Source organism: Schistocerca nitens, chromosome 5 (genome assembly GCF_023898315.1).
Source record: "Schistocerca nitens isolate TAMUIC-IGC-003100 chromosome 5, iqSchNite1.1, whole genome shotgun sequence".
NCBI classification, from domain to species: domain Eukaryota; kingdom Metazoa; phylum Arthropoda; class Insecta; order Orthoptera; family Acrididae; genus Schistocerca; species Schistocerca nitens.
Window position 1 is genome coordinate 610,170,641 of NC_064618.1, and position 21,955 is coordinate 610,192,595.

General features: G+C 42.0%; 1 protein-coding gene across 1 annotated transcript in view; it reads right to left on the reverse strand.

Moving 5' to 3' along the window:
- The window catches only part of LOC126260610 (uncharacterized), a 40,199-nt gene that overhangs the window by 11,437 nt on the left and 6,807 nt on the right, over positions 1 to 21,955 (reverse strand). Inside the window, exon 3 of the mRNA XM_049957947.1 lies at positions 3,038 to 3,213. Coding sequence (XP_049813904.1) covers positions 3,038 to 3,213 — 176 coding nt within the window. The remainder of the gene's footprint in view (positions 1 to 3,037; positions 3,214 to 21,955) is intronic.

Below are 21,955 nucleotides of genomic sequence, written 5' to 3' on the forward strand. Positions count from 1 at the left end.
TCTTTCTCGCTCTCTCTATCTCTCTCTTTCTCTTCTTGTCTCCCTGGGAAGCGATTCTACATCTTACACTTCATGTGCATGCCATACGCCACTCTGATACTCAAATACATCTACTAACCCTTTCAGACCCCCTGGCTACAATTGTGTACATTAACTTTTACAGTCTGTTAGCTGCAACAAAAGTATTTCTTCCCTAAGCGAACCTGAGCTACACACTTGTAAATGTTCAACTTTTTCATCACGCACAAATGCTGCCAACCGTTGGGCATCACTATAAAAATATCAGCAAGTCAATGTGTCAGTGCGCAGCAACTCGTGACCACTAGAATACATGGTTCGCTATTTTCCAGTGTGTAATTGAATATTGTTGTTGTTATTTTACATGGAAATTATTGAATGATCATTTTACTATTTATTACAATAGAGAATATTTCATAATTAGTTATTTTAGTCCTTAAAGTGAAGCCAAGTGAACAAAGTACGTTTTGGAAACGGGTACATATTTTTGTATAAATCTTGCTCCTAAAATCATTAAAAAATCACCTAAGACCACTACCACATAAAGAAAAATTTTTCTTCCTCCAGAAAAATTTCAGGTCTGAAAGGATTAACAAAAACACAGTGTTCAACCAATACCGGAAATAGTTCAAAGAAATTCTATAAAACTGTGAACTCTCTCTTTCTTTCCTACCGTTTACCCCGGCGCATGAGGTCCACTGTCAGCTTTACCTAGCGAATTTATTATTTTGATTTTGTGGCCGTATGCTGTTCCTTACGGTCACAGTGATCACTTAACCTGAGGAAAGGAGGTAAATGGTGAGCACCACCTGTCTGTGAATCGTCTAAACTTTGTTCTGTTTTTCAGCATATTTTAATTGTTTGTGTAGAGTGTTCGCTGAGTCCGAGGTGGGGCACAAGCCCAGGATTTGCGTAATGAGCATGGAAAACTGCCTAAAACACTCTCAGAGAAGCCTTTTTATCAATTGAATGACCACTGATCTGCACAGTCTATTTGATTCGGATAGGGCTCACGTCTCGGAAGCCAGCACGCTGCGAGTTAAGCCAGGCCTGCAGGTTTCTTTGGAAAACAGCGTATTGGAAAGTCCGTCGCCGCTTAGTAGAACAACTTCATAATTATAAATTGAAAACACAGTATTGTAGATATTCTACGGCATTAACTGATTTCGCTTACTGGTTTTCGGCTTACAAGGCCTTGAGAGCCGAAATTCGGTTAAAGAAATTAATTAATATTGTAGCACATCCACGATGCTGTACTTCACATTTTTAACTATATCTATTGTGTAACGGGAACCACCATGTAATGGGAAACAGTATAGGCACACCGAATTTATTCCACTCTTAACTCTTTTCCCACATTTTTTAAATTCAGCATTTGATGGTGAAGAGGGGGGAAATACACTCGTTGGCAGTGGCATGTGTGTCATTCAAAGAACAAGCAATTGACTGCTAAATTACGATCTGAGCAATATTTCTTCGTCATTCTCCGTACGTATTTGCTTTGTGAAAGTTATACAGATAGTGAATTGCTATATACGCTGAATAGCCTCAGGGGCGATAGAATTTTTGATTAAGGTGATAGGTAGCGCCACACGACGAGTCGTAACTCTTCTGACAGATTTCATGCGACCAGCTACGAATCCTCTCCTGTGCCATCTTCTTCATGAGTAGCTGTTGCAACCTACATTCTCAATTATTTGCTGGATGTATTCCAGTCTCTGTCTTGCTCTACATTTTTCACCACCATGGAAGTTATTCCTTGATGTGTTAACGAATGTCCTATCATACTGTCCGTTCTTGTTGTCAGTGTTAGCCATATGCTCCTTTCCTCGACGATTCTGCGGAGAATCTCCTCAAGACTTACCTTGCCAGTCCACCTAATTTTCAACATTCTTCTGTAGCACCACATCTCAAACGCTTCGGTTCTCTTCTGTTCCGGTTTTCCCACAGTGCACGTTTCATTATCATACAATGCTGAGTTGCACACGTAGATTCTCAAAAATTTCTTCCTCAATTTAAGACCTATATTCGACAACAGCAGACGTCTCTTGGCCAGGAATGCTCTTTTTCCAGTGCTAGTCCGCTTTTTATGTCCTCCTTGTTCCGTCCGTCACGCATTATTTTGCTGACTACGTAGCAGAATTCCCTAACTTCATCTACTTCGTGATCACCACTTGTGGTTTGAAGTTTCTCGCTGTTCTCATTTTTCCTAGTTCTCATTATTTTCGCCTTTCTTCGATTTACTCTCAATCCATGTTCTGTACTCATTAGACTGCTCATTCTATTCAACACAACCTGTAACTCTTTTTCACTTTCACTGAGGATAGCAATGTCACCAGTGAATGTTATCATTCATATCCTTTCACCCCGAATTTTAATCTCAATCTTGGACCTTTGTTTTATTTCCGTCATTGCCTCTTCGAAGTATAGATTGTCGAACGCTTTTTCCGGAAGGAAAAATCTCATGAACGTGTCCTGATTTTTCTTTAGTCTTGCTTCGATTATCAACCGCAACGTCAGAATTGCCTCTCTCATGCCTTTACTTATCCTAAATCCAAACTGATCGTCATCTAACAGATCCTCAGTTTTTTTTTCATTCTCCTGTAAATTATTCTTGTCAGTAGCTTGGATGCATAAGCTGTTAAGCTGATTGTACTATAATTCTCTCAGTTGTCGGCTCTTGCAACATTGAATATTGTGTGGATCATGTTTTTCCGAAAGTCAGATGGTATATCGCCAGGCTCATACATTCTACACACCAACGTGAATAGTCGTTTTGCTGCGATTTCCCAAAACGATTTTAGAAACTGTGATGGACTGTTATCTATCCCTTCTACCTTATTTGATCCTAAGGCGTCCAAAGCTCTTTTAAATTCTGATTCTAATACTGTACCCCCATCTCTTCTTTGCCTATTCCTCTTCCTTCTTCTATCACATCATCAGCCAAGTCTTCCCCCTCGTAGAGGCCTTCCATGTACAGTGATTACAAGAACACCGACGAGTTGGTTCCGTGACTGACCTAACATTCGACTCGGACCACCTGTGGGATGCGTCGCAGACACCAAGACTCCAGTTTGCATGAGACCGCGCCACAACATGCCGGGCTCCTCCGTCTCGGAGCGCCATTGCAGCCTCCAAGTCGGAGATCCAGGCGTCGAGGCCCACTTTGGACGTGGTGACGGGGCCCCAGATACCCTGTTAAGGTGCGCATATCTTCTAAACGCATCACAGGATGTCTCAGTCCTATAGACCCACAGTTATTCAAAAGGACAGGGTCCTACATTGTTTTAAATGGTAGGATATAAATATTTCAGGCGAGTTTCGTAAACCGCTTACGATCCAAACAGATAACAGCCTGATACTTTGTGCATCTGTAGTGCTATCTTTAAAAAATGCGCAATCGCCTGCGATGTCTCCAATGCAGTTTTTGCCAGTGCTCACAGTCCGTGACCGATTGCCAAAGATGGGGTATTATTCGTTACCGGAGCTTGCAGACTCGCGTTTTATGTGCAGAGCAGCAGAATGGATCTTGAAAAAACGTACAGCGGTAATATTCGCATTAAGCGCTATCCTGATTGGAAAAAATGTTTCACTGTGGCAGAAAGGTACAAGTAACAGACCATAGACAGCTGGTCGAGGTTATCGACAGTGGACTGATCGCCACAGTGTCATATGGTGATGGATCGTACGGGAGAAAATTTGTCAACAATCAACCATCCATAAAAGTACTCTTCGAAATACACAGTGCGGAGAGTACTGGTAGAGCACCAGTTACAAGGTTGTTATAACACATGTGTGTAAGAAATGGGAGCAAAGAATTCGGAATCCTAAGATGACGTATGTCAAACAGTTGTGTTGTAACGCTTGCATTGAGACTAGCACTCGTTGCTCTGGTTTCTGTGAGCTGTTGCTATTTTAATGTACAATTTGCTAATATCAGGAAAATGTACATATTATCTTTCCACATACAGTTTCTCATCTCAGAGTTTTGAATTTAGGAGCGTGCATCTACTGTACACAATTGACTTTAGGGTCAATTGGAACACCCTTTGGAATGCAGTTCATAGAGTACTCTGAAGTTAAACTGGGTGAGCTCTTGTCCAAATACACTAGAACATTTTTGCATAAATTTCAACATTTTAGGTTCAAATGGCTCTGAGCACTATGGGACTCAACTGCTGAGGTCATTAGTCCCCTAGAACTTAGAACTAGTTAAACCTAACTAACCTAAGGACATCACAAACATCCATGCCCGAGGCAGGATTCGAACCTGCGACCGTAGCGGTCTTGCGGTTCCAGACTGCAGCGCCTTTAACCGCACGGCCACTTCGGCCGGCTCAACATTTTAGGTTAAGGTTGAATGTGACCAATACATCAATTGAAAATTTAAGCTGCTGTAGCCAGTCACGTGTATTATATTAAACTTTCCACTACGCATTTCGGAGAATTATACTTTCATCATCAGGCGCAAATTAATAAGCTCTGAATGAACAGCATGTTCCACTTTTTATACCCTGTGAAACTGTCTGGCAGAAAAAGACTAAGTTAAAGTTATGTGAGTATTTTGCTTGCGTGGGTGAACAATTTGGACCCCCTGTCAGCTTATATGTGTATCTATCTGTTTAGGTGAGGTGGAAAAAGTCCGCGGCTCGTGGTCTTGCGGTAGCGTTGTCGCTTCCCGCGCACGGGTTCGATTCCCGGCAGGGTCGGGGATTTTCTCTGCCTCGAGATGACTGGGTGTTGTGTGTCTTTCATCATCATTTCGTCCTCATTCACTTAGAAGTCGCCGTAGTGGCGTTAAAGAACTTGTGGAGCGGCAGCCGAACCGCGCCGCGAGGGGTCTCCCGGCCTCCAATGCCATACGCTCATTATCATTAGGTGGAAAAAGTCGTGGGATACCTCCTAATAGTGTCTGGTTCTGACGTAACAAGGCCTATTATTGAGACATATTGCCTCTAATAGCCATCCATAATTGTCAAGTGTTGCCGGTGCAGTATTTTGTGCACGAGTTTCCCCTCTGTTGTGTCCCATAAATGTTCGATGGGAATCATGTCGGGCGATCTGGTTGGCCAAATTATTCGCTCGAATTGCCTAGCAGGCTCCTCAAACCAGTCGCAAACAATTGTAGCCCGGTGACATGGACGAGAGTCCATAAAAATTCCATGGTTGTTTGGGAACATGAAGTCCATGAATGGCTGCAAATGGTATCCAAGTAGCCAACATAACCATTTTCAGTCAAAGATCGGTTCAGTTCCTTGTAAACACAGTCGACGTCATTATGGAGCCAACACCAGCTTGCACAGTGCCTTGTTGACCACCTGCGCCAATGGCTTCCTGCGGGCTGCGCCAAGCTCGAACCCTACCATCAGTCTCAACAACTAAAATCAGTACTCATCTGACCAGGCCACGGTTTCCAATTGTCTAAGGTGCAACCGATATGGTCACGACCTCAGGAGAGGCGCTACATGTGATTTCATGCTGTTGACAAAGGACTAGTGTCGGTCGTCTGGTGCCATAGCCCATTAACGCCAGCTTTCGCCGCACCGTCCTAAGGGATAAGTTCGTTTGACGTCCCGCATTGATTTCTGCTGTTATTTCACGCAGTGTAGCCTATCTGTTAGCACTGACAACTCTACGCAAACGCCGCTTCTTTCGATCGTTAAAGCCGTTGGGCACTGCGTTGTCCGTGGTGAGAGGTAATGCTTGAAATTTGATGTTGACGTCACACTGTTGACACGGTGGACCTAGGAATATTACATTCTCTAATAATTTCCGTAATGGAATGTCCCATGCATCAAGCTCCAACTACCATTCCGCGTTCAAAGTCTGATAATTGCCGTCGTGGGCCGTGGCTTGTCGGAAACGTTTTCACAAGAATCACCTGAGTACAGCTACGCCAGTGTACTGCCATTTTACACCTTAGGTACGCGATACTACCCCCATCTATATACGTGCACATTGCTATCCCATGACTTTTTGTCAGCTCAGTGTATATTATCTACATACATAATCCATTTCTTACCTCAGCCATTTCTTGCTTACATCATGGAACAAAAGTAAATTTTAGTATATCAGTAACTAGCATGTAAGGGACAAACTTTTGCATCACTAGTAAATACATCCCTAACCCTCCTTACAGAAACCCACTTAGCACTACTAATGTATATCAAAAGAAAAACATAGACATATGTATGTGTTGAAATTATGCCAGAAGCCTAGTCGCTAAAACAAAGTATTTGGAATCATATATTTAGCAATCTAAAGCTCTGTCACAGTCGAACTACTCATGCGCTCTCTCTCTCTCTTTCTCCCTCCCTCCCTCCCCCCCCCCCCCTCCCCCGTCTCTCTCTCTTTCTTTTCCACTTCCTGTCTCTCGCTCGCTCACTCATTCACACATATGCAGTATCACCATAATATAGTAATAATAATTTTAAAATGTACTAGCCGAAACGAGAATATAACTGTTGCATTTGATAAGTACGGCACATGACTAGACACATTAGTTGACGTCAAGTGACAAAAACTGGAGTTAGGTGACTGTTGGACTTCAAATTTTTGTAACAGGATACTGTGTATACTCCTACTTTTCTCTTTTTTTGCACTTTCTTGCATGTTTAGTTACGATTAACATCAACACACTAGTACGAACTTCGCGAGTCACCATATGATGCATGGCGGAGAGTACCACATACCACTGCAAGTCAGTCCCTTTCCTGTTCCTCTCTCAACCGACTGTCTATATGCCTCGGCACGAGCCCGAATTTCTTAGACTTTATGTTCTTAGTCCTTACGCGAGACCCTTTGGTGGCAGTACAATCGTTCTGGAGTCCATCGCAAATGCCGGTTCTTTAACCTTTCTCAACAATGTTACGCGAAAAGAACGTCCTCTTTCCTCCACTGGTTCTCATGCAAGTTCACGTGTCGGTCGAACTCATAGGTAACAAATCGAGGAGCAAGCTTCTGATCTGGTGCAGCGTCTTTCTTTCATCCACCCAGGTGTAGATCTCACACACTCCAGTAGAACACAAAAATGGTTCGTCCTAGTGTTCCATACGCCGTCTCCTTCACGGATATACCACACTTTTCTTAAATTCTCCCAAAAAACCGAAGTCGACCATTCGCCTACGCTACTCCAATCCTTACATGCTCCTTCCATTTCAGATCGCTTTGCAACGTTACGCGTAGATATTTAATCGACGTAGCTGTGTCAAGCAGCAAACCACTACTACTGTGTTCGAATATTACGGGATTGTCTTTCCGAGTCATGAGCTTCAGATTAATTTTTTCTACATTTAGAGCAAGCTGTCTTTCACTACAGCAAACAGAAAATCTGAATCATACCGTATACTCCTTCAGACTTTCAAAGACGACACTTTCCTTTACCCTTCAAGCGTCATCAACAAACAGATGCATATTGTTGCTCACCCTATTCGTCGGATAGTTTATGTGCGTAGAGAACAGGAGCGCTCTGTCACACATCCCTGGGACACTCCTGACGATTCCCTTGTCTCTTATGAACGCGTATAACAATTGAAACCGATAAACTGTTGCAAATCCATCCAATGTGCTCAAGACAACAACAAAGAGAAGAAGCAAAAGGTTTAGTTTGTACTGAGAATGTCACCACCAGTTGCCGAAAATGTCTGCTTTATTTCACTTAACATGTTTCGGGACTACATTGTCCCGTTATCAAGTTCTGTGAAACAAGGAATCTCACATCATTACTTCATGTTACTATAATTATTAACACTTAAGTAAATCAATCTATATTATCCTGTAGCTATGTCATTAGGCTATGTCAAAAGTAAACAGCAAGCAGTGAATGTGTATTGTCAAACACATAAAAACTCATTCTTGTACATTTAATGTTGGCACATAAAACACACAGTTCACCCACTAAAGATTTTATTATCATGTTACGTATGCGTCACAGCCCCCAACAATGTTGCTATCTACAGTAAAAACTATGGACGTTTGCGTGAAAAGTCATAGCAAATCCCAAAAACCAACCTTGCACCTACATTGCTGTATTATCATCCACTGTGAAAATCCCGCAAGAAACATTAAAACTTAACGACCACTAAAGATATTAGATTTATGGCTATTCCTCACGAAGACATTGATAAAGAGGGACCAGAAACGCTCATTGAAACTTCCGTCTTTTCATTTAATGCGTTGACGTAATCCTCTCTTCAAGCGGACACAATTGCGCATACATAGGAAAAGAAATCCACTTCTGTACAGGTACATTACTGATGACAAACCGCTGGAAACAGTATCTTCCATAAAATATCTAGAGGTAACTATCCAGTTCGACATTAAGTAGAATGACCACATAAAACAAATAGTGGAAAAGCTGATGCCAGACATCTTTATGCAAGATAGTTGCGGGACCTCTGCTGTTCAATAGAAAATGTCAAATCAAAACACCTTCAGCCGCGTAAACTTCTAGTTTTATTTTATTTGTGCAATCAGTTTACGCGCTTCATTACTCCGTCTTCAGGCGCCTGTGGAAAGACAACAATGATAACAGTGTGAAATACATATCAAAAGGGTCAGTGTAAGTATTTTAAACAGTGGTAATATGTAGTAACATACAGCATTACTAAACTGCACAGGAAGTAACTTTAAAATAAAAAATAAATTAAGAAATTAAATGAGAGAACGTTTGCACACTGTATCAATGAAACTTAGGGGACAAAATATATATGCCACATAATAGTAAGAAAGAACCTGCTAAAGGGATGACAATATTACATGCTATGCACAGATAATCATGGTATAATGCTACTATCGGTGCCTGTGAAACATCAGGTTCAAAAATGGCTCTGAGCACTATGGGACTTAACATCTGAGGTCATCAATCCCACAGAACTTAGAACTACTTAAACCTAACTAACCTAAGGACATCACACACATCCATGCCCGAGGCAGGATTCAAACCTGCGATCGTAGCGGTCGCGCGGTTCCAGACTGAAGCGCCTAGAATCGCTCGGCCACATCGGCCGGCGAAACATCAGGAGCAAAATAGTCACCCATATCCTGATGAGTGCAAACTGTAGGTAAAATATTTATTTATATGTTGCATATAGTAGTAAAACATAAAACTACTTACTGGAGGTTAGCCCCACGTCGACTATCTGTATCACCATGTTCCATACACCAACAGTAACCAATAAAACAAGAATATAAAGTTACATCAATGCAATCTGTCAATCAAAGAATCATAAGGTGTCAGTTATTTTATAAATTTTTTTTTCTAATGAACCAAACTGTGAGTTCAATGTAATACACAGTAAGGAAATACCACTAAGCATAGCACTTAGTTCACAGCCACGATTATCACGAAAGTGAGAAGTCTCCTGATTTGATAGGTGCGTGGATGGGTGATATACCAAACTCTGAAGTAATCCTAAAGGAGATTACTGAAGTATATGTACAGTGCATTAGAAGACATTCAATCCAGTCAGAACAATCAAAGACCCCTACCTCTATATTCACACGTAACACTTAAGAAGGGTAAGACAATGGAAAGTATGACTTACGACCAGAAAGACAACCAGTAAAATGGACCTACAGTAAAGAGCAGTTACGCTTGTCATGTAGTATATGCAGGATAATGGTGAGGGGGATATTAAGTTGCTTATGAGGACAAAATCTATGGCGTGAGAATCCACAGATGTGCTACAGAACCAGGTCTAAGTAATTCATCCTCATCTACATCCTATTCCGCAAGCCACTTAAGGGTGTGTGGCGGAGGGCACTTTTCGTAACTGAGCCCTAGAACCATGTTCCTCTCACGAATAGCGTGTGGGTAGAATGATTGTCGGTAAGTCTCTGTATTGGCTCTAATTTCCCGAATTTTCTCCTAATGGCTATAACGTATGTAGGGGGAAGTAATATGTAGTTCGACTCTTCCCGGAAAGTGCTCCCTCGAAATTTCAATAGCAAATATCTCCGAGATGCACAACATATTTCTTGTAACGTCTGCCAATGGAGTTTGTCGAGCAGCTCCGTAACGCTCTCGTGCCGACAGAACGTTCCCGTAACGAAACGTGCCGCTCTTCGTTGGAACTTCTCTTGATCTTCTACCAGTCCTGTCTGAATCGGTCGAACAACTGCCTTATAAGCCACTTCCATCGTGGGTGAGCTACATTTCCTTAACATTCTTCCTATGGACCTGAGTCTGGCATCAGCTTTTCACACTATTTGTTTTATGTAGTCATTCTACTTAATGTCGATCTGAATAGTTACCCCTAGATATATCACGGAAGATGCTGTTTCCAGCGGTTTGTCATCAGTAGTGTAGCTGTACAGAAGTGGATTTCTTTTCCTATGTATGCGCAATATGTCAGATATATTTACGTACAGGGTCAACCGCCAGAGCCTGCACCATTCATCAATACTCTGGATGTCATTCTGCAAATCATTACTATCGTCTGGTTTGCCATTTTGTTATAGACAGTCGTATCATCTGGGAACAGCCTTAGAGAGCATCTGACGATTTCTACTGTATCATTTATATATATTGTAAACAGTAACGGTCCTATCACACTTCCTTGGGGCACATTACATCTGTCGATTTTGTTCCGTTAAGAGGGACGTGTTGAGTTCTGTCTGCAAGGAAGTCTTGAATCCTGTCACAAATCTGCTCCGATACTCGATAAACTCGTATTTTTTTCACTAAACGGCAGTACGGGACAGTGTCAAATGCCTTCCTGGAACGTGGCATCAACCTGAGGGCCATTGTCTACGGCACTGTGGATCTCATGGAGGAACAGAGCGAGCTGAGTTTCGCAGGATCTTTGTTTGCAGAATCCACATTGATTTTTATAGACAAGAAGATCCAAGATCGTCGTAATTCTTGAGCATAATTCTACAACAGGTTGAAATCTGCAATATAAGTCTATAATTGAATACATCTGTCCTATGGCCCTTCTTGAAAACGGGTACCCTTTGGTGCCCAAGAGATCTGCAATAAATTACTGAAAGAAGGGGAGCAAGTGATTTTGTATAATCTTTGTAGAATTTGTAGGTATCGCGTCTGGTACTGACGCCTTCTCTCTACTAAGCGACTGTAGTTGTTTCCCTATTCCGCGATCGACTGTCTCAATATCTGTCATTTCGACGTTCGTACGACGACTGAAAGGAGGGATTGTGTTACGATCTTCATCGATGTAACAGTTTGGGAAGACTGAATTCAGTATTTCGGCCTTCTCTCTGCTATCTTCCGTTTCAGTGCCAGTATGGTCACTGAGTGAATGAATAGACGATTTTGACCCACTTACTGATTTTACGTACGACCGAAACCTCTTAGGGTTTTTACACAGATAGGCTGAAAAAGTTTTACTTTCAGAGACACTGAACGCTTCTCCCGTTGATTTTCTTACGCTTATTTTCGTTTCATTCAGCTTTTGTCTACTAGGTTTTTACTTCTCTTGAGTCTGAGATGAAGCCCCCTTTTTGTTTATGTAACAGTTTCCTATTACGGCCATTAAACCATGGTGGGTCTTCCCCATCCATTAAGATCTTACTCGGAATATACTTGTCTATGGCATACTGCACAATTCCTTCGGATTTTTTCCATTTGTTTTCCACATTTTCGTCCTCATCACCGAATATTTGATGCTGGCTGCTCAGATACTATGAAATCTGTCACATTTGTTAAGCAAAAATATCTTTCTACCTTTCTTCACGTTCTTTGTCAGACGCGTTGTCATAGGTGCTACCACAGCCTTGTGATCACTGATAACTTCCTCTACGTTAGCTGATTCGATAAGTTCAGGCCTGTTTGTTGCCAGGATGTCTAAGACGGTTTTCTCACTATCTGCTCAAAGTAATTTTCGGACAAGACATCCAGGACAATGTTTCACGAATCCCCGTCTCTGGCACCAGTTTTGACAGCATGACACTCCCAATCTATACCTGTCAAGTTGAAGTCACCCCCTATTACAACAATTACATCGTAATTTATCCAACATATGCTAGCAACAAGTCAAAATGCAACATTAGTGAAAATGGGCAAACGAAAGTTCCCAGTAGATGTACAGGCCGTTTACCTATTTCGCGTAAAATAAAGAGTTAAGAAAAACCATCCATATGTCATGCAATAGAGTCGAACGCAAGGAACAGTCAAGGTGGCAACTGGGGTAACCAATGGATCATATGAACTCGCAACTTTAGCACCATAATACCATCAAATGTAGTGTAGGAATCAACGTGGTTACATGCCTAAGACTAAAAGGAAGCAAATGAGTAGGTCAAGCCAATGTTCACTTGCGTCATGCAGGACTTGCGAAAAACTAGACACGTACTAAAACCTAAAAACATCTATGCTATATCATGCGTAGTAAACGCACGACTGTAGCGCAACCTAGAAAAATTACACAAAAAACCAAGTAAGAAATATGTGTGAAGAAATACTCCTACACATACTGAAGTCCAGAAGACAATATCATGTGAAGTTACACGCCTGTTGTACGAAATGGCTACCGAGAAATACAACAATCATAATCTACCATTACGTAAGCCTTGTAAAGTGGTGTTACATATTTACATCACATGAAAATGTTACAGTCAGTAATGAGTCACAATCAGGAAACTGTATTAATATTTTCTAATATGCAGGCAAACACAAATTAAAAGTAGAACCCCACTGCATTTATCAATGAACTAAATGACCAAAACTGTAAAACTTCCATTAGTCTATAGCCACACTTGGGAACCCAAGCCCATGTACTTTATGCACACCACAACTTATGTGAATGAATACTGAACACACTGACATGAACCAAAAAATGACGTAAGAGTCAGAAAAGAAAGTCCATCCACATCAGGTTGCGAACAACAAGCATAAACAGGATACCTGTGTAAGAAACCACTAATAATAAAAATAAACCATTGCAATGTGAATAGGTCAAACCACAGTCATGAGCCTCTTACCATTAACAACGTAAAGACATCGCAGTGTTGTCTAGACGAAAACCACTGACTCAATAAACCCTGTGGAAAGCTGGGTGGTAACTAATTGAATGCTGTTAAAAATGACGGGAGCACACGACATAAAACATTACGTTATATTTGAGGTTACAGTACAAAATTGAGGGAGCGGAACAACGTAGTCAACTAGTGGAGGTTATAGAGTCAGTAAGAGTAGTTCCACTACACCATGTCAAACAACATGCTGAAACTGATACAGTCTACTGAAAATCCTCAAATAATAGCATGTTTAACCATCTGAATATCATGTGGGAACGTAGGTCCCCCTGTTACATGTACCGTAATATACCTGCAGACGTACACAAAAGGTTAAGCCATGCAACTCTAAAGTCTACAAGTCCATTAAAACCAAAACCACATTGAAGTACATAACCTTTTTTTATAAGAAGGGCCATAGCTGTACGTATCGAGGATGCGTATCGTACAAGCGTGAATACCAAAAGCAAAAAAATTGACTATTGAAGTCCGAGAAGCAAAGACGAACTCTCACCCAGAAACTAAAACTGTTAGGGGTTCAACACAAACAGTTGCCGAAAAATATAAGGAAACAAACTTATAACTAAAACATAAGTAGTTTCGGTACGCCTATCCAGATCAGAATATAAAAATGTGTCTTCAACCCATAGGTCGACTGTGGTTGAAAGCAGTGGAATCTAGCGAAAGATTAATTGTTAGCTCCAACAAGTCCCATGAAACCTAGGTATGGCCGAAAGGAATGATTGAGCAAAACACAACTATCTTAAGGAACCAGTGACAGTTGAAGACATGTCAGTACTAATCACGGTTGGTGCATAATAGAAGGAGGGAAATAGTATATAATAACTGGTGACAGCAACAGGGTCAGTCAAAGTCAAATATGCTTTACGTAAAGTTCAAACGAATTACTGGTATGACACTGTATCAATAGGAAAACACGAATAAGTGAATAACTATAGAATAATGTATATAGGAATGAGGTAAATACCATATACACTACATCATCAAAAGTATCCGAACACTTGGCTGAAAATGACTTAAAAAGTTCGTGGCGCCCTCCGTCGGTAATGCTGGAATTAGATATGGTGTTGGCCCACCCTTAGCCTTGATGACAGCTTCCACTCTCGCAGGCAGAAGTTCAATCAGGTTTCTTAGGGAATGGCAGCCCATTCCTCACAGAGTGCTGCACTGGAGAGAGTTATCGATATCGTTCGGTGAGGCCTGACACGATGTCGGCATTCCAAAACATCCCAAATGTGCTCTGTAAGATTCAGGTCAGGAATGTGTGCACGCCAGTCCATTACAGGGATGTTACGAGGTGTGGCTAGAAAAAAACCGGACAGGTACTGGTGAAACAATAAAACGAATGCAATAAGGCTGAAAGTCGCGTGGCCTGTCACGTGACTCTCGCTCCGCCTACTGCTCGAGTTTCATCTGCCTCCTGCACTCAGTCTGCCCGTGGCGTCTGTTTTAAGTAGTTGACGTTTTGTCCGTGCGTCGGAAAATGTTGAGTGTGCAGAAAGAACAGCGTGTTAACATCAAATTTTGTTTCAAACTAGGAAAATCTGCAAGTGAAACGTTTGTAATGTTACAACAAGTGTACGGCGATGATTGTTTATCGCGAACACAAGTGTTTGAGTGGTTTAAACGATTTAAAGATGGCCGCGACGACACCAGTGATGACACTCGCACTGGCAGACCATTGTCGGCAAAAACTGATGCAAACATTGAAAAAATCGGTAAACTTGTTCGACAAGATCGCCGTTTAGCAATCAGAGCAGTGTCTGAGTTAACAGGAGTTGACAAGGAAAGTGTCGAACAAGTTTACCGATTTTTTCAATGTTTGCATCAGTTTTTGCTGACAATGATCTACCAGTGCGAGTGTCATCACTGGTGTCTTCGCGGCCATCTTTAAATCGTTTAAACCACTCAAACACTTGTGTTCGCGATAAACAATCATCGCCGTACACTTGTTGTAACATTACAAACGTTTCACTTGCAGATTTTCCTAGTTTGAAACAAAATTTGATGTTAACACGCTGTTCTTTCTGTACACTCAACATTTTCCGACGCACAGACAAAACGTCAACTACTTAAAACAGACGCCACGGGCAGACTGAGCGCAGGAGGCAGATGAAACTCGAGCAGTAGGCGGAGCGAGAGTCACGTGACAGGCCACGCGACTTTCAGCCTTATTGCATTCGCTTTATTGTTTCACCAGTACTAGTCCGGTTTTTTTCTAGCGACACCTCGTATTGTCGCGTAACCGCTCCGCCACAAGCCGTGCATTATGAACAGGTGCTCGATTGTGTTGAAAGATACAATCTCCATCCCCGAATTGCTCTTCAACAGTGGGAAGCAAGAAGGTGCCCAAAACATCAATGTAGGCCTGTGCTCTGATAGCGCCACGCAAAACAACAAGTTGTGCAAGCCCCCTCCATGAAAAACACGACCACAGCATAACACCACCGCCTCCGAATTTTACTGTTGGCAATTACTGTTCAATCGTCCAATGTTTACGCTCCTAACACCAAGCGAGGCGTCGTTTGGCATTTACCGGCGTGATGTGTGGCTTATGAGCAGCCGCTCGACCATGTAATCCAAGTTTTCTCACCTCCCGCCTAACTGTCACAGTACTTGCAATGGATCCTGATGCGGTTTGGAATTATTGTGTGATGATCTGGGTAGATGTCTGCCTATTACACATTACTACCTTCTTCAACTGGCGGCTGTCTGTCAGTCAACAGACGATGTCGGCTGTACGCTTTTGAGGTGTACGTGTCCCTTCACGTTTCCGCTTCACTGTCACTTCGAACAGTGGACCTAGAGATATTTAGAAGTGTGTAAATCTGGTGTACAGACGTATGACACAAGTGACACCCAATCACCTGACCACGTTCGAAGTCCGTGAGATCTGCGGAGCGCCCCGTTCTGCTCTCTCACGATGTCTAATGTTTGCTGAGGTCGCTGGTGTGGAATACCTGGCAGTAGTGGCAGCACAATGCATCTAATATGAAAAACGTATGTTTTTGGAGGTGTCCGGATACTGTTGATCACATAGTGTAATTCAAATACCACAAAGAGAGAAAGAGGGGAGGCCCACACAATGAAAGAAGGCCTCAGATGCTTATGTATAGACAGGATATACATCTATTGCAAGGGGGGAATGTACTGTGACACGTTATGTGCAATTCTTGCAATCCATAGTTACGTGATATCTGAGTTCTAACACAGTTAACTAAATATCTATAAGCCTTAGTCGTACTCGACATACTTTTTTACCGAAGAAGGAAGAACTAAAATATAAAATCTCGATACTATAAAAGTACGTATTGTCAATAACACCGTTCTCGGTCTAATTGTAGCGAACAATGGAAGAAGATTCTGCATGTTCTCAGAAAAACGGGTCATACGTGCTCAAAAGCTGAGGTCGTTGTTATGAACCAGAACCTTACACGAAAAACGCATGCAGAAGCAACACAGGAACGAAAACTTACCCTGATAGGCGTGTAGGCAGAATCCCACCAATAGTCCAATCAGAAAGGGACGAGCATTCTGTGACTGGTATCCGTAGATTCCTGTTCCAAACAAGACGTAGGAAGTATTAAAAGAATGGAGGTCCAACAGAAATAACCACACAAAATAGAAAATATGATTTCAAAACGATATCCTCCACCTGCCCTGCTATTGCGCAATGAATTGTGAACCATTCTCTTTTACCTAAAAATTACCATTAAAGTTAAAGTAGTTAAACTATACGGCAAGCAGATTTGCAAATTCATCTATTTCAGTATCAAATACTGAAATGAAACAACAAGTTTATTGTTACCAGTCACTGTTTATTAATCTCCACGACGCGTTTCAAAAGTTTAAAGCTCCATCATGTGGATTTAGATTTGTTAGTATGAAATTTGTGTGTGTGTTTCTCGGAGGAACTTGCGGCACTGTATAGTGGAGAAACAAAACACTAATTCAGAACATGGTTTTGGGTTTCTTTTGACAAAAAATTAAACGTATATCTAACAGTAACATAAAATAAGTAAAATACAGTATCTCCAGTGGTCACAGGTTCCTTTCACTATCGTAACACATCACATGTATACTGTCATATTCTATAAACAAAAATGGCATCTGGAAACTATTGGGTGCAAGGATCGTATAGCAGAAGAGAGTAGTCATGTAGAGCAGAGTAGTCATGTAGATGTAGATTGGTTCAAATGGCTCTGAGCATTATGGGACTTAACATCTGAAATCATCAGTCGCCTAGAACTTAGAACTACTTAAACCTAACTAACCTAAGGACATCACACACATCCATGCCCGAGGCAGGATTCGAACCTGCGACCGTAGCGGTCTCGCGGTTCCAGACTGGAGCGCCTAGAATGGCTCGGCCACTCCAGCCGGCATAGATGTAGATGCCTTTGCCTTGCACCACATCTGTCTCCTGTCTAGCGCATAGGAGACATCATTCCAGCGACATGCACAAACAGCTTTAACCGTCTCTGTATTGACTGACCAAATGCAACCGGCAAGGAACACCACCCCACAAACTGGAAACGGGGCACCTGTGCAACACAACGCAAGCAGACTCGCATGCTTGCATTCAACATTCTGGCTGTTACACCGGTTGTTAATGTAGCAGAATTTCACTGTCGCAGTGGCTTATCTCGCACTTACATTAACTTGCGATCTTGCAGTGTTAATCACATAAATATGTTACCTAGGCAATTGTATTTTGGTGCTGCAATTTTTTCCTTTCATTGTAGTGTAGTTCGTGCTTGTAGGCTAATGCTCCGTTTCCACTATGAAAGTTCAAACGGATACACACGCTGCTAGACAGCGGCTGTATCAGGGCTCTCGCGGCTGGAGACGCAGCCTCCCCGACGACGCCGACGTGTCTCGCCGAGGGCCCGGCGCGCCGTGGGCAGGCGCCAGCTGACGGCAGACCAAGAAATGCCGCGCCCGCCGCCCTGAGCTCAAAATACTCCGCGGGCCACTGGCGCGCCAGTCGCCAGTCGCAGCAACCAGGATCCGGCGGGAGCCACTGCCACGATCACCGGGACGAGGCCGCCTGTTCCTCCAGCTTTCAGCGGCAGCAGGGCCCTCTGCTCGTCGTACGTGGTCAAACCGAGCTCCACCGACAAAATGTCGGAGGGTGTTCAGGGCAATTTTCTCTGTATCATTGTATAATGGGCCCGTGGTCTCCGATGGTTCGGCACAGAATAATACCTTCATTTGGGGTCAAGTTGATCGCTGAGATGCAGTTGATCAGAAAGTTCAAGAAACATTTAACGTTAAACTACTAGACATTGGTAATGAAAATTATTTTATTTTACGTATCATATTTACTGTTCGAAAGTTCTTCATTTATGACAGTGGCTAAATGTACAGTATTCCAAACCTCTATTTGAATACAAATCGTTTCCATAAGGCCTGATTTTTTTTACCTTTTTTAATGAGGTAAAACTTTTATGCATGTGACTGGTATAAAACAGTTCTTGTTTCTATGTCTCAAGCGCTCGCATGCGACACGTTGCGCCGCGGGGGGGGGGGGGGGGGGGGGGGGGAGGTGTTGTTGGAAGGCTAGAGCTGCGGGTATAAAGAATTTTGTTATATTTTGGAAGACGAATGGTGACTTAAGGTAGCCGTAAAAAATTCCAGTTCTGACCCTGATAAAACTTTCATAATACCGACTTTTACATCATGTTCTTGAAAGAAAAGCACGTGACTACGATGCATATTTTTCTTTCCCTGGGAGCTAACGGGGAAGGAGGGGGTGGGCCTTTCTTGCCACCCCTCTGGCCCCCGGGAATGGGCGACCTTGCTAAGTCTTAGATACGTCATGCATTGACCCTCACAAAGACAACTAGAGCAATAACTTAATGTATTATGCTTACCTGTTCATAAATACATAAATAAAAATTTGCAAATTCTTGGTGAAATCGTGAGAAATTAAACAACTTGTTCTCGAGCGGTTCTTTTATGAACAAAACGATCGTGAGTGTGGAACGAATATGACCTAATGAACACATCAACAATGTGACAGAGCGGATGTACCAACAATTGTCTATAACAGTGTACTTGTGGAGTGACGAAGTCGAGTATGCAAGTGTCTGGATATTAACTTATGAATTTGTCACTTCGATTGCAGTTCTGTTCGTTGCGTCATACGATAGAGATGGTAAGCTTCGTCAGTGCGGAAATATTGCTGCGTATGTACAAACACAAAATTGGGTGAACTGTAAATTTTAGCCTGAGTGCTTTAGAACTGTGTCCCAGGGAAATTTTAAATGAAAAAATAAGCGTTAACAAGGCTAGTCGAGGGTTTACAATTCCCAAAAAAAACCTGAGAAACAGGCTGCGTGATCGTCATGGTAAAATAAAATGTGGTCAGGCAATTTTTATTGCTAAAGAAGAATAGCGTGCGTTTCTTCGGAATGTCATAAACAAATTTGTGATCGCGTTTTTTTGCCCTTAAACTTTCTTTGTGCGATAATCTAAAATTAGTATTATCATTTCAGATTTATTTTTCGGTTATTGATAATTATTCAGAACATTCTAAGTCACCCTAGAGGCTTAAACAATGTACAATAATCACATAACAGGTGACTGATAACTGGTACCACCTGGAAGTGAAGTAGACCGATTCGGTGTTTTTATTTATTATTTTACTATTTATTGGAGCAAAAGCCAATAAAGGTCAACAGTTTATTACTACAGCTTAATACCCATGCTCTGAAAGAAAAACCAATGTATTAATTTTGTTGGTTTCAGAAACATCTAAGTTTAAAGACAAAAATCGGTCAACTTCGCAGCATTTAACGGTAATGTAATTCGGTTTGATTCCGCAGATTCTTTGATGAAAGTACCTTCACAACAGTGAAGAAGCCTATAATATGCAGTCACTGAAACCCACAACACAAAACCCAGAGTAATATATCAACACTCAGACAAGAGTACACTGTGATGTGGTTGCCGTCGCTGACGGAATAGCGCAGCATAGCGTGGATATGAAGCGATACTTGTGTTGGATATCGGCAGACTCCTCATCAGTGAACCTGTCCATACAGCTGTGTATCATTGTTGACGTTCAGTTAACACTGCCAGAAAAACAGACCCGAGACACTAGTGAGCAGAACTGAATGGAAGCTAGAGAGCGAAGAGGAAAGTAGGGGTTACTTTTGCTAACAGCAAGTACCCTGACTGAAATGAAAAAGTGTGATTCCAGACCAGACACACACGGCATACCGTCCACATGTGCACTGTTGTAGATTTCTCAGTGCAGTACGTATACAAATACGAAAGGGGTTAAGAAATAAAATGAAATGTAATTACTCCGTAACGAGCCACCGTACACAATAAGGGACTTATACCAACATATTCAGAAAATATTCGCGAATAAATTCCGAAGTTCTGTCGGTAGAGCTCTGGTTCACTCCATAGAACAGACAACGGCCTACTCGTGCAGGGATATCAAGCACCACACAATTTTATGTAAAAATCGGCACAACCGAGCATATAAATGGCTATCAGCAGAGAAGCAGGTTACCACGCTATTGTAAGTCGAACTCAAATATATGACAAGCTATGTCCGGAAGTAACAAAGGAAGATGCAAAATTGTTGAAACGGCAAAACCTTTGACACTTTCGGTCAAGTAAGAATTGCAAAATAAATAAATAAATAAAAAAGAGGAAGCACAATTTTAACAATGTTGGCTACTTTAGTGTTTTATCCATCTTCAGCAACTGTAGTCTTATACAATGAAATAACAATCCTGCCTCGCGCATGGGTGTGTGTGATGTCCTTAGGTTAGTTAGGTTTAAGTAGTTCTAAGTCTAGGGGACTGATGACCTCAGTTGTGAAGTCCCATAGTGCTTAGAGTCATTTGAACCCTCAGCACCCGTACAAAGTCCCAATTTCTACACAGTCCAGTTTGTACACAATCCGATCTAACCACTGTCACGAATGATGACGGTGGTGATGAGGAAATGATGAGGACAACAGAAACACCCAGTCCTCGGGCAGAGAAAATCCCCAATCCGGCCGGGAATCGAACCCGGGAGCCTGTGATCCAGAGGTAGCAACGCTAGCCACCAGACGACGAGCTGCGGGGACCGATGACGTCAGCAGTTTGGTCCCATAGGAGCTTACCATCACCACCATGACTGTTTTCATTGCTAGTGTGTTCCGGGCATGCAAGTCAAACCCAACGGTCGTTTTTGTGGCAATGTTCTCTTTCGTAGAGCTTTCTTCTTTAAAGTTGTCTTGTCTACGGTGTTCAGGTTGTTTTCTACTATTGTGTTTAGCAAATGTATAATTCCCATTGAACCTATTTGCAGTCGCGAGTCTAAATTTTGTACCTATAGAAAGATTTATGACTGTTGTTCGGGAAGCACTAAGAGGCCAGCGAAAATTTCACTAATTGCAAGTCTCTAAGATTCCAAATAAAAGTAGATCAGCAAGCTATCACACAGTCGTAAACGTATTGGCAGTTTATATGGTCACACTTTGAGGAATACGGTAAAAGAAAAAAACAAAAGAAATAAAACGATAACTTACTTGTCTTTTGTCAATGGCCTATACGCTCGAGCTCTAGCGTCAGCGTCGCCTCAAAAGAAATATTCCCCAAAATGCAATGCGTGAACATGTGTTAAAACGCTACCACGTCAGTGTCACAAGACAATGAATTAAACGTTTATCAGTGGAATAATCTTTCGAACAATCAACAGCTCTACTACAGACCATTAAAGTAATGAACAATCATACAACAGTTTCAACCATTATGAATTCTATTGCGTCATTTGACGTACCGTGTAAAGTATACGCCATTTTTCCAGCAAGAATGCAGCTCAAATATCGTTAATTGTACAGTTACAAAATACGAACATAACATCATGGCCACCTCTCAACCTGATGAGAGAAACTTCCAACATTTGCCACTAAAAACAGTTTTGTAAGAGA